This window comes from Hylobates moloch, unplaced genomic scaffold (genome assembly GCF_009828535.3).
Source record: "Hylobates moloch isolate HMO894 unplaced genomic scaffold, HMol_V3 SCAFFOLD_13, whole genome shotgun sequence".
Lineage (NCBI taxonomy): Eukaryota > Metazoa > Chordata > Mammalia > Primates > Hylobatidae > Hylobates > Hylobates moloch.
Window position 1 is genome coordinate 94903378 of NW_026652288.1, and position 13188 is coordinate 94916565.

General features: G+C 38.8%; 1 protein-coding gene across 7 annotated transcripts in view; it reads left to right on the forward strand.

Moving 5' to 3' along the window:
• The window catches only part of MAP3K13 (mitogen-activated protein kinase kinase kinase 13), a 200647-nt gene that overhangs the window by 147237 nt on the left and 40222 nt on the right, over nucleotides 1-13188 (forward strand). For all 7 annotated transcript variants that reach the window (XM_058426161.1, XM_058426162.1, XM_058426164.1 and 4 more), the window contains 2 exons: nucleotides 420-979; nucleotides 9341-9524. In XM_058426161.1, the coding sequence (XP_058282144.1) occupies nucleotides 505-979; nucleotides 9341-9524 (659 nt within the window). In that variant the 5' untranslated portion in view covers nucleotides 420-504. The remainder of the gene's footprint in view (nucleotides 1-419; nucleotides 980-9340; nucleotides 9525-13188) is intronic.

Sequence of the window (13188 nt, forward strand, 5' to 3'; positions counted from 1 at the left end):
AAAAAAAAAAAAAAAAAGATAATAGACATTAATACAGAATGCTTAGAATACCTTGAAAATCACAACAATATAAACCTCTCCCAAGTCTAACCACCTAAAATTAACTATTGTTAATTCCTTGGATTTTTTCCTTCAAGTCTTTTTTCTTGTATGTATGTCCTTTTAAATAAATTTCTAAGTTAATGTTGTACATATTGTTCTAACCTGTTTTTTATATTAATGTGTCATGGATATTTTGCCGTGTTCACAAATACTCTTCCACAGCATAATTTTTCATTGCTGCACTCATTTCCATCACATGGACTAACCCACAGGTTAACCAATCCCCATTGTTTCAGTTTTTTTTAATGCAAACAGAAGTGTCGTAGTGTGCGTACTAAAGAAAGGATGATCTCATATCTCCCTCCTGTTTTTCTCAGGTTTTGGAGCCCTCTCTTAAGTCAAAACTCTGTCCCAAAAATCCTCTGAGTGTCATCTCAGGACTTTGGTTATACTCATGGCACAATGGCCAACTTTCAGGAGCACCTGAGCTGCTCCTCTTCTCCACACTTACCCTTCAGTGAAAGCAAAACCTTCAATGGACTACAAGATGAGCTCGCAGCTATGGGGAACCACCCTTCTCCCAAGCTCCTCGAGGACCAGCAGGAAAAGGGGATGGTACGAACAGAGCTAATCGAGAGCGCGCACAGCCCCGTCACCACAACAGTGTTGACAAGCGTAAGTGAGGATTCCAGGGACCAGTTTGAGAACAGCGTTCTTCAGCTAAGGGAACACGATGAATCAGAGATGACGGTGTCTCAGGGGAACAGCAACACGGTGGACGGAGAGAGCACGAGCGGAACTGAAGACATAAAGATTCAGTTCAGCAGGTCAGGCAGTGGCAGTGGTGGGTTTCTTGAAGGACTATTTGGATGCTTAAGGCCTGTTTGGAATATCATTGGGAAGGCATATTCCACTGATTACAAATTGCAGCAGCAAGGTAAGCTAGAGTATGGACTTGGAAGATATTTCTTGTGTAAACACACCATCACCACCACCGTTACCACCATTAGCTGGATAACCTGTGACCTTTGGGCAAATTAAAGAACTAGTGACAGATGAATACCTCATTTCAGTTTCCAGTAGACCGGCTGAAGGGAAGAGATTCACATTTGGTGGGCCTTTTTGGGTCGTAGCCCATCTTTTGTGGTCATCCAGTCTAGTGGCGTCCAAAGTACAGTACATATAAAACAATCCATGGGATTATAAGAAGAAAATATTAGAGATCCTGTTTATCTCATCATTTAAAATTTCTATTTTCACACATTTTCAGATATATCTCATATTTTAATATAGCTGTGCAGATATATAATACATAAAGAAATCATGCAGTGGCTACATATTTAAAATTTTTTGCCAGGTGCAGTGGCTCACACCTGTAATCTCAGCACTTTGGGAAGCTGAGGAAGGAGGATCGCTTGAGCCCAGGAGTTTGAGGCTACAGTGAGCTATGATGGTGCCACTGCACTTCAGCCTGGGTAACAGAGGGAGACTGTTTCTCTAAAATTATTAATTAATGGATAAATAAAAATAAATTTTAAAAAGTTTACTGATAGCTTATACAATCAAAAAAATCTGATGGCTGCTGGGCCAATTTAAAACCAGACAGAAGCCACATGGTAATGGCCCTGAAGATTGCAGGACTTAGATTACAGTAAAACTTAGATTATAGTAAAAAGGAGTTATTTTCTTACAATAAAGGCATAGAAAGCTTACATTTTGAGGAAATGACAAAATATCTAACCAATCTTGAGAAGCGTTATTATTTCTAGGTCCCACAGCTTTTTAAAAAAAGGAAGTTTTGTTGGGCGTGGTGGCTCACGCCTGTAATCACAGCACTTTGGGAGGCTGAGGGGAGCGGATCACCTGAGGTCAGGAGTTCAAGACCAGCTTGGCCAACATGGTGAAACCCCATCTCTATTAAAAATACAAAAATTAGCCAGGCGTGGTGGCATACACCTATAGTCCCAGCTACTTGGGAGGCTGAGACACAAGAATTGCTTAAACCCAGCAGAGGTTGCAGTGAGCCAAGATCGTGCCACTGCATTCCAGCCTGGGTGATAGAGTGAGACTCTGCCTCAAAAAAAAAAAAATTAAGTTTTTAACTCCCATCATTGTGTAACAATATATTCACATATTCTAATTCAAATATTAATATTATACTTTTGAAGCCCTGGTGTTCTTTATAACCTCATTTTTTTAAACTTTTATTTTAGGTTCAGGGGTACGTGTGCAGGTTTGTTATATAGGTAAACTTGTGTCATGGGGATTTACTGTACAGATTATTTCATCACTCAGTACCCAACAGTTATTTTATCTGATCCTCTTTCTCCCCCCACACTCCACCCTCACGTAGGCCCCAGTGTCTGTCATTCCCCTCTTTGTGTCTATGTTTTGTCATCATTTAGCTCCTGCTTGTAAGTGAGAACATGTGATATTTGGTTTTCTGTTCTTGCATTAGTTTGCTAGGGCAATGGCCTCTGGCTCCATCCATGTCCTTGCAAAGGACATGATCATGTATAACCTCATTAATATTCTTCAAAGTAACTTTTTTCTGATAACAAAAGTAATATATGTATGAAATTTGGAAAATACAGGTAAGTTCCAAAAAAACTTTAAAATAATCTATGATCCTCCATCTCCTGAGAATAACCATTAATGTTTTCATTATATATTAGGTTAGTCTATTTGTGTATGTGTGTGCATACTTTTAAAAAATGGAGTCATACTGTATTAATCCGTGTTCACACTGCTATAAAGAACTACCTGAGACTGGGTAATTTATGAAGAAAAGAGGTTTAATGGACCCACAGTTCGGCAGGCTTAACAGGAAGCATGGCTAGGAAACCTCAGGAAACTTAGGATCGTGGCAGAAGGCGAAGGGGAAGCAAGAAGGTCTTACCATGGCAGAGCAGGAGAGAGAGAAGGGGGAAGTGCCACACATTTTCAAACAACCATATCTCGTGAGAACTCAGTCACTATCACCAGAACAGCAAGGGGGAAATCCGCCCCATGATCCAATCACCTCCCACCAGACCCCTCCCCTGACATGTGGGAATTACAATTCGAGATGAGATTTGGGTGGGGACACAGAGCCAAACCATATCACATATTGTTTTGTAATATTTTTTCACTTCATATTGTGAACATTTTCCATGTCTTAAGTATAATTCTTCAGCATCATTTTTAATGGCTACATAACATTAAATGATGTGAATGTGCCAATATTTTTAAGCAATCCCCTATTGCTCAGCATTAATCTGTTTACATTTTTAGTTATTATAAGCCATACTGCAATGACCATTTGTCTACTCCTTTACTTTTGCATATATGTTTGATTAGTCCTTGGCATAAATTCCTAGGAGAGGAATAGTTGAGTTCAAAAGATGTGTTGTTTTAAGACTTTTGATACATATCTTTGTGGCCTTATGTAAATGATTAAATTTTTATGAGTTCTCTCATCAAGAAATTCTGGAAAGGGAAAATATGGACCAAAAATGAGATTCTATTTATTTTATAACTGAATTTTAGACTCTGGGACCCTCCCCTAAAAGTCTGTTCATCTCTTTTAGTCAAGACTGTTGACAGCTTTTCCACAACAGCCAGTAGACTTCAGTTACCATTATCCACTTTTCTCATGCATTTTATTTCCCCTGTTTCTGCAATACATTCCTTAAACCAAATACCAACTCCTCCCTCTATACCTGTTTTCCATAAGTATATTGGGATTTACTGGTATATCTATCACTTCCAGGTCCTTTTCAGGATTTGTCAACCATATCATCTATTCTTGCTCCATGCAAAAAGTCTTCTTCGGTCCCTGGTTTTATGTATGTGTATCTCTCTCGCTCTCTCTTTCATACATACTCCGACACGCGACACATTCTGCTTTCATTTTCCCTCTACCCCCTGGCCCCCATGATTTCAAGGTTTTAAAGGAAATTAGTTGCTTCTTGCTAACAGCATTATTATGTTTTACATTGGAAATAAATATAAGCAGGAAAATAAAATAAAGAAGAAAATAAAAATCACCTGTCTTTCCACAATCCAGAGATAACCATTTCTAATTGCTTTTTTTTTTTTTCTTTTTTTTTTTTTTGAGATGGAGTCTTGCTCTGTCACCCAGGCTGGAGTGCAAGGAGTGTGATCTTGGCTCACTGCAACCTCTGCCTTCTGGGTTCAAGCGATTCTCCTGCCTCAGCCTGCCGAGTAGCTGTGATTACAGGCGCGTGCCACCACGCCTGGCTAATTTTTGTATTTTTAGTAGAGACAGGGTTTCACCATGTTGGCCAGGCTGGTCTTGAACTCCTGACCTCAGGTGATCCACCTGCCTCGGCCTCCCAAAGTGCTGGGATTATAGGCATGCGCCACCTTGCCTGGCCCTAATTTGTTATTTTTTAAAAGTTCCCTGTTCTTTGGTTGGACACAAAACCTACTGATAGCTGCATAAGTGATCGACTACATTTGGTTTTTAGGGTCTCTGCTTGCCCAGTCTTAGACTTACTTTTGGTGATAATTTGAAGATCTCAGGATCCAAGTGCATCATTGAGGTTTGGACTCAGAATGAGGGGTGATACACCCATCCCATATGTTTGTCAAAAGGAGGTTTTAAAATTTTTTGTTATTATTCTGTAAACTGGTATTTAATTTGTTTTCCAACTGATTATGTGACTTTCAAAAAGGTTTATTTCAGAAATAAATAAGAAACAGGCCTGGTCAGCTTAAGATTCTTGACACAGGCACAGCAGGTGCCTAGCCTTTCAGCAGATTGCAGGATATCCTACTGAGGGCTGGTGTTGCTGTGCACCATGAAAGAGTTTCGCTAGCCAGAAACTAGCAAATTTCCTTGTCAGGTCTGGGATCAGGGAGCTAATCTTCAATCCTGCATTGCAGTCAACCAAAGGATAACACATGTCACAGATGTGTTCCTACATTTGGTACTTATGAGGAACTGTCACTGGATTTTTAAAAAATTTTAATGATGTCCTCACCTCCCTTTGAGTATATTGATAGTGAGCCCAAGTAAAGTAGCACGCAATTTAAATCTTTTATTGTCAAATAGTTTCCAGTCTCAAAGCAAGTACTGTCATGGCCATGTCTGAATAAACAAATGAGAACTGTTGCCTTAAAGTGGGTGGGCATGTGTCTTTTTCTCAGTCCTAAGGATTCTGGTGGATATTGGAATTAAGATCATAGTCACTGTGAAGATAAAAGAGAAGATAAACGCTGGGGAAGAGTGTCAGTGGGACAGACATAAAAGCAACGAAAATTCGGGACTAACCCTAGAGAGAGTATAGTCAGTTCTTCATTATTATGAGATTAGTTATCTCGCTCATCAATTATCTAGGCCCTTAATGTTGTGCATCCTTATCACCAATTTCCTTTTTTCTGCCATTTTCCCATTTCTGAGCTCTCTGCTCGTTATTGACAGGGACTTTGAGACTGGGCAAAGAGTGCTTTATAAATTCATATCAATCGATTTTACTTCTGATAATTAGTTTCAGTAAAAAGATGGATAGAAACATTGTTGAAGCATTACTTTCTTTATTTTACAATCTGTGTTCTTTTATTACCAGTGCTATCCACTTTATTTTTCTATGGATAATCAAGACTTGGCTGAACATAGTTGAATAGCACAGGCATGAGGTAGAGGTTGGTAGAGGATAATTTTATTTTTTATTGCAATACTCGGAATACTTTGTATTTGAGTGCCAAATGTATTTGTATTTTAGTAATTAATCTGTTTATCATCTTATAAAAATACTAAGTAATAGGCATTATTTCTAAAAAATATAGTGAGCTACAATGTAAGTATCCTAAAGCAATATGAAAAGAAAGGATTTTTTAACAAATTATTTGGGAATCATTAAATAACAATGTGGAAAAAAATAATGTATATCTGTCCTCATACCATACACCAAAATAAGTTTCAGATGAATGTAAAGATTTAATTTTTAAAAATGAACTATAGATAACTTTTAGAAGATAGACTAGGCAGTGGAAGAAATTACAAAGGAAATAATAGACAATGATATAGACTACTTTGTTCAAAAATAACAAAAGAAAAAGAAAAAGGCTTATAAAAATATTCTCATTTGTATCAAAGAAATATGGAAGGAGTTTCTTCAAGTTATGCAAACTATGGAAGGCTAATAGATAAACGAACAAAGGGGTTTTGAGAATTCATACAAAGCAGTTAAACTAATGCAAAGTTATAAAACACTATTTTATACCTAATTAAAATAGAACCAAAAAATAATTGATAACTCTTGCTGCCAACATGTTCATACATTGCTATTGTGAGCAAAAACTATCAAAATCCTTTTGGATAGAATTTGGAATGTATGTATTCCTGGAGCCAGGAAACTGTCCTCTTTAACCTAGGAATTGAATCTGGGGATATACTTACTCAGAAAAGGTAAGAGGGTACAGAACAACTATTAGAACTTATAATAAAAGTAGGAACTACATGAAGGATACATGATATGTGAAAAAGTAGAAAAAATTGGACATCACCTGCCATTTTTACATAGGTGTAAACATGAACAAAAACTAGGAGGGAAGATGGCAAGTGGGTGTGGGATGAGCTTTCACATAAAATGTGTGTTTTTTTGACTTTTCTGATCTTTTTCTAATGTTTCCAATGTTTAACAGTAACTAAAGATTCAGTAAATAGGGTAAAAGAGACAGCCAAACATTAGTCTAATTTTAGTAGTTATTTTATTAAAAATTAGGGTAATTTGGGCTTGTTCAAAGACGTACTGCTCAGTTATGTTCTTACCCCAGAGTCCAGTAATAATACTTTATTCAGCCCCCAGAATGGTCAAAATGACGCTGGGGTTTTTTTGTTTTTGTTTTTGTTTGTTTGTTGTTGTTTTGAGACGGAGTCTCGCTCTGTCACCCAGGCTGGAGGGCAGTGGCGCGATCTCAGCTCCCTGCAACCTCTGCCTCCCGGGTTCAAGCAATTCTCCTGCCTCAGCCTCCTGAGTAGCTGGGATTACAGGCGTGCACCACCATGCCCGGCTAATTTTTTTTGTATTTTTAATAGAGACGGGGTTTCACCATATTGGCCAGGCTGGTCTCGAACTCCTGACCTCATGATCTACCCTGCCTCAGCCTCCCAAAGTGCTGGATTACAGGCGTGAGCCACCACGCCTGGCCAATGACACTGTTTTTAATTTGTCACTGGACCCCTAATGAGGAAAATTATCTTACAATATGCCATCGATATCTGTGTACCACGTGTGCTGCATGTATGAGGCCATGGAGGTGAAAGTGAGATTTCATGAGCCACTTATTAATACTTGTCCTCTATAGAAACCCTGAAGATAGTTAAAAAAGCCAACGCTATCACTTGCTGTTTCCTCCCAAATCTCACTTGGTATCACGTGTTCCTTGGGTGATTTTTAAATTTGTCAGCTGTTTGTATTTGAGAGAGATTTGCTTTTATCTAGCATTTATTCAATTTCAGTAGAGTGGAAACCTTTAATACTGCTCATATCAGGAGAACGGGATGAAGGTCCACGGCATAAACCACCCTCATTTTATATATTTTTTGCTCTACGTAGTTATATTTTGAAGGTTAAGTTTTAGCAATTGTAACAAGAAAACATTTTATTAAGAATCTACAGAATTTCTTTTCTCTTAAGGTAGAGAAAATTAGAGAAGAGGGAAGTGTAGCTCACTTCTAGAGGCAGATAAACCCTTTCTGCTCTTGTTTCATCAATGCAGTGGACGGTGAGTTGGAGTTGATTTGCTTTCAAGACCAGAGTATCTTTGAAGCTAACTCAACACTACTTTGTTCCATGTTCTGCATGGAGTGATCTGAGGAGAATGTCTCATGACCTTTCACACTGTCATCATTTTTCTTACTCCGTGGGGCTCTTAGCTCTTTGATATTTGTTTCTTACCTGTGATAATATCCTGGTAAGGAGGGGGAAAGGAGAAGGCTCAATGGATTACATTCCTTTCTTTAAAAGTTTCATGAGATTAAAGCACATATTGATTGAAGTTTTGAAGTGCTTTATTTAAAATAGCATTTTATTCATTATAAAAGTGACATAGGCTTATGGTAAAAATAATTTTTAAGACAGAAAACAATAAAGAAATATGAAGCACTAATAATGCCACCACTTAGAAATGACCCTTCTTACATTTCTGGTGCAAAAAAATATTCAAACTCTAAGGAAAAGAGAAACGTGAAAATACTGCAGCTATATGAGTAAGCATATCATGACCAATGACTAATGGCCCTCTCAATGACTTATGAGAGGCAATGTCATATAGGAGAAAAAGCACTCTTCCTAAAATTGGCCAATCCTGGGATTCTAGGCCCAGTTCTACCACTTATCAGATATATGATTTTAGGAGAATTTACTTAACCACCTTATGCCTTAGTTTGTTTCATCTTTAAATAACTATAATAAGGCCATACTTGTAGGGTTGTTGTAAGGATTGAACATATGATATATGTAAAGTACTATGCTAGTGTATGGTATATAGTAAGTACTCAATAAAAGGTAAATATTAATGTAAGTAGTATGCATAATGAAGTTCTTAGGAGAGTATCATTAAAAATTCATTAGTGGCGCAGTGCAGTGGCTCACACCTGTAATCCCAGCACTTTGGGAGGCCAAGGCAGGTGGATCACCTGAGGCCAGGAGTTTGAGACCAGCCTGACCAACATAGTAAAACCCCGTCTCTACTTAAAAATACAAAAATTAGCCAGGCATGGTGGCGGGTGCCTGTAATCCCAGCTACTTGGGAGGCTGAGGCAGGAGAATCCCTTGAACCCCGGAGGCAGAGGGTTGCAGTGAGCCAAGATCACGCCATTGCACTCCAGCCTGGGTGACAGAGCAAGACTCAGTCTCAAAAAAACAAAAAATTCATTAGCAAAGATTCACTGAGCATCTGCACTAGAAATTCAAAGAGGAATAAAATAACACCTATAGTGGGTGATGGGGTAGGGATAGTTGCATAGAAGCAGATGGGTAAATTGACTGACATGCAAGCTTAAGGTGAGGAGGTAGGACTGCAGGAGTAGTAGGATATGTTTTGTTTGGAGGAAGGTATATTGGAGGCTTCTGCTGTGCTTTATTTCAGTGGTTAAAAATTGATACAAACTAATGTGTATGAATATTTGATCTATAGTTCCAAGGTACATAGGAAGGTTCTATCTTTTGGCGGGAGACAGAGGTTAAGGGTCATCCTGGGTGACAATGAAGTTGGTACCTTCAGAATGGGCTTGTAGAGTGGTCCCTTCTGAGATCTCTTCAAGCTTATTTCTTGCTTGTGTGCCTAGATACTTGGGAAGTGCCATTTGAGGAGATCTCAGAGCTGCAGTGGCTGGGTAGTGGAGCCCAAGGAGCTGTCTTCTTGGGCAAGTTCCGAGCGGAAGAGGTGGCCATCAAGAAAGTGAGAGAACAGAATGAGACGGATATCAAGCATTTGAGGAAGTTGAAGCACCCTAACATCATCGCATTCAAGTAGGTCAAGGCTTTTTTTTTTTTTTTTTTAAGAAGTAGACCTATTTTCTTTCCCCCAATGTATACACACAAGTTTCTGCTTTTAGAGATATCTCAAAAGCATTCTCTAGACTTAGCGCTGTGCTAGGTGCTTTGGGAGGGTATCAAGGAACTATTAAATTGGAGTTGTGTCCTCAGGCATCTTATAATCCAGTGGTTCATTTTGCTGAAGTATGTGCTACATGGAAGGGGCATGCACATGGGGCAGGAAGGGAAAATGTGGGTTCCTGCCAAGGAGTCACATCTGCTGCATCAACCTCATTTATCAATGGGATGACAGAGGTTACTTCAATATCACCTGAGCAGCCTAAGATTCACTTAAGAAAACAAAGTTGGCCGGGCGCGGTGGCTCATGTCTGTAATCCCAGCCCTTTGGGAGGCCAAGACAGGCAGATCACTTGAGCCCAGGAGTCTGAGACCAGCCTGGACAACATAGTGGGACCCTGTCTATAAAAAATTTTTTTTTAATTAGCTGAATGTGGTAGCACAGGTCTGTAGTCCTACCTACAAGAGGCTGAGGCAGGGGGATTGCTTGAACCCAGGAGGTTGAGGCTGTGTTGAGCCATGTTCATGCTACTGCCCTCCAGCCTAGGTGACAGAGACCCTGAAAAAAAAGGAATGTAGGAAGGAAGGAAAAGAAAGAAAGAAAGAGACAAAGGTAACATCTGAAGTGATCAAAGAACAATCAATCCTTGTGTAGTAGATACATATTTTGTATTAGGTTCTGTTAGCATCCCTTCTTAAACATTAACTTGTAATAGCAGATACCTTTACAGTATAGCCTCTGGTTTTCCTAGATCCCCTTCCAAGCAATGTCAAACATTCAGCTTTCTTAACCCAATGATTGTTGAGTTATTGATAGTAAGTGATATGTTATATTCATTTCACAAAGTGATTATTGTCAAGAGTCTGTGAACATATCTTTCTAGCCTAGATGATTCTTTTCATAATATTGACTGGGATCCCTAACAGAAGGAGGAGAGTCAAAGTTTAAAGGGTAGAAGTGCTGAGCTCTAAATAGATATGATCTCTTCTGCCTGAATCTTTCCCTTGAGTTCTCTCCCTTGCTAGCCTTTTAATGTTGCCCTAGGCTTAAACAAATAAATGGTAAGTGGCTTTAGAGGAAAGAAGGTGAAGAACAGGACAAGTATCTTTAGGTAGGATGAAAATTTAGAAACTGGAGCTTTGTGAGATATTTGATATGTATTTTGCATTCCTGGAAAATAGTATGACCAATGAGGCTACAGCTAAAAGTGGAATAACTTACAAATCCCCCTCCTAAACTAGGAGGAACTTCTCCCAGCCTTAGAATGGATCCTTCCTTGATAAAACTCTGATTATAAAGCTAAAAATGTCATGTGATAAGTCTTAATTGGGATCACATCCACAAAGTAAGGAAGGTAAATCTTGGGTACAAGTTTTGTAGAATGGGTTTAAATGAGTACTGAGGTTGAGTTTTGATTCCCAAACAAGACCCCTTATGGAAAGGGAAATACGTGTGAAAAAAAGAGAAGCATTCAACCAGGATACCAAGAGACAGAAAGAAGTGCTTGGATTCATTTCCTTGGGGAAGGGACATTCATGCAGAGGCCATGGGAGAAAGCTTCAATTGCTGCAGTTAATTCTATCCTTGGTTGACCTAGTAGGGCCAGGAGGATGTGTGACTAAAATGAAATGCTGCAGAGACCAATTGTCATCTTTCCAAAGAGGATAAATTTCAAAAGACAATGGGGAGATTATTTCAAGCAGACAGACAAACAGAGACCCTCTTCTTTCTTTCCTTCATTTTACTACATTGAGACCATCTTCACTTCCAGTATGCTACATCCTCCTAAATGGAAGGAACAGTCAAAAGCTTTTAAACTTAGATCACTAGGATGCTGGGTTTGAGACACAGAATGTTCCGTAGATGAGTATGGCCTTTTGGCCTCTTGAAGTGAATTAGGCTGTGTGTTGCAGGTAAGAGGGCTTTCCAGCAGGGTACCCTGGGTCACTGAAAGTAGAAATGTGTCCTAATAGGATGGTGTTGTGAGAAGCTTTATTTTTACTTCCTTTCTTTTGCTTCTTTCTCTTTCTTCCTGTCTTTTTCCCACCTCACCCTTCTGACTCTCCTACCTGCATATGCAGTTTTCAGCATTGCCCTGCTAGTGCCCAACTCTTTAGGCTGAAGATACTTGAATAGTATTTACCTCTACATGGAAAACAATAGTGAGACTGTGTTCCTGGCCCATTACACCATGCTCTTGGGCATTGTGCAGTGTTATGTTTGCAGCCATCTGTGCCATGTGTTGCTTGGCCAATGAATCCCATTCAGGACCGTCTGCAAGATATACGAGGGAATGATTAGATTTTAGTACATCTCTCTGGATACTGATTTCTGTGCTTACAGCTTCTTTCGAAGTTAATAAAAACCACACACAGAAGGGGAAGTACAAGATAAGAATGCTGTATTCTTTTTGCATCCAATTTTTTTGTTAATCTTTTAAGAAAACTCAACCTGACTGTTCCTAATGGAATTCAGTGCCAAGGGGAAGAAAAGGCAGCAATTAGAAGTGATTATAGAGCTGTTATTTATAGCTACTAAGAGACTTTGTCATAGTACAGGGATGATGGAATGATTGCTCCTCGTTCGTCAGTCAAGAGAAATAAAAGGTGCGTAACATCACTGTTAGACCGTTTCTATGTGGAACAAGTTAAAACATAGTCAAATAGGAGGCTGAGTACCTTCAAAAATGATTACGTTGATATACTTAAGCATATTACATTATACCTGCCATATTTATTAGTTCTCTGTAATGATAATTAATCATTTGTTTGTAGCTGCCAGACACTTGGGTTCACCAAGCTTTCCTAAGAGACATATAACCGGAACTTGAAAAAGAATTATTAAAAGTCAAGATAAGAATTCTTTGTAGCCTAGAAAGTGATAGGAGAGTAATAGAAGTAGCTTTGTGGCATTTGACAGGCACATCAGGGCAGGGGAAAATGAAGAATAATTATACTTCTTCATAACCTGCTATTGTTATAAGATCATCACCACCTTCATATGATCAGTGCCGTAAGCCATGACCTCTAAATTCTTTCATCACTTACAGCAGCTGAAGAGATAGGGCATGGGTTGGTAGCTGGCTGAAGACTTTAACTGGCTGTCTTACAGATACTCTGCTAACTTCTCTAGAAAGTTTCAAGGGAAGGCATGTATACCCACAAGCGATAAGACACAAAGAATTACATATAGTAATTTTTCTTCTCATCTTGAGAACAAAACAGAAGTAGAGTTACTATGATCATTCCCTCTTTTATGAGATAATGGTGTTAACACAGGAATTCCCAATGTGCTTGTCTAAACAGAAGTTAAAAAGCTAAAAGGGAGGCAGTATTGTACAGAGTGGAGTGGGCATGGACTTTCAAATTAGGCAGACTGAGTTTGAATCTCAGCTCTGTCACTTACTAGTTGTATGATCTAGTTGTGATTAGGATAAGTCACTTTCTCACTCTGAGCCTTACTTGTAAAAATGGAAAAGGTAATATTTATCTTACAGTAATTTGGGGCAGATTAAATAAGACAAATAAACATGGAAATGTCCTTGAAAAATAGAAGTTCTTTCATGTTAGTCTCTTTCCT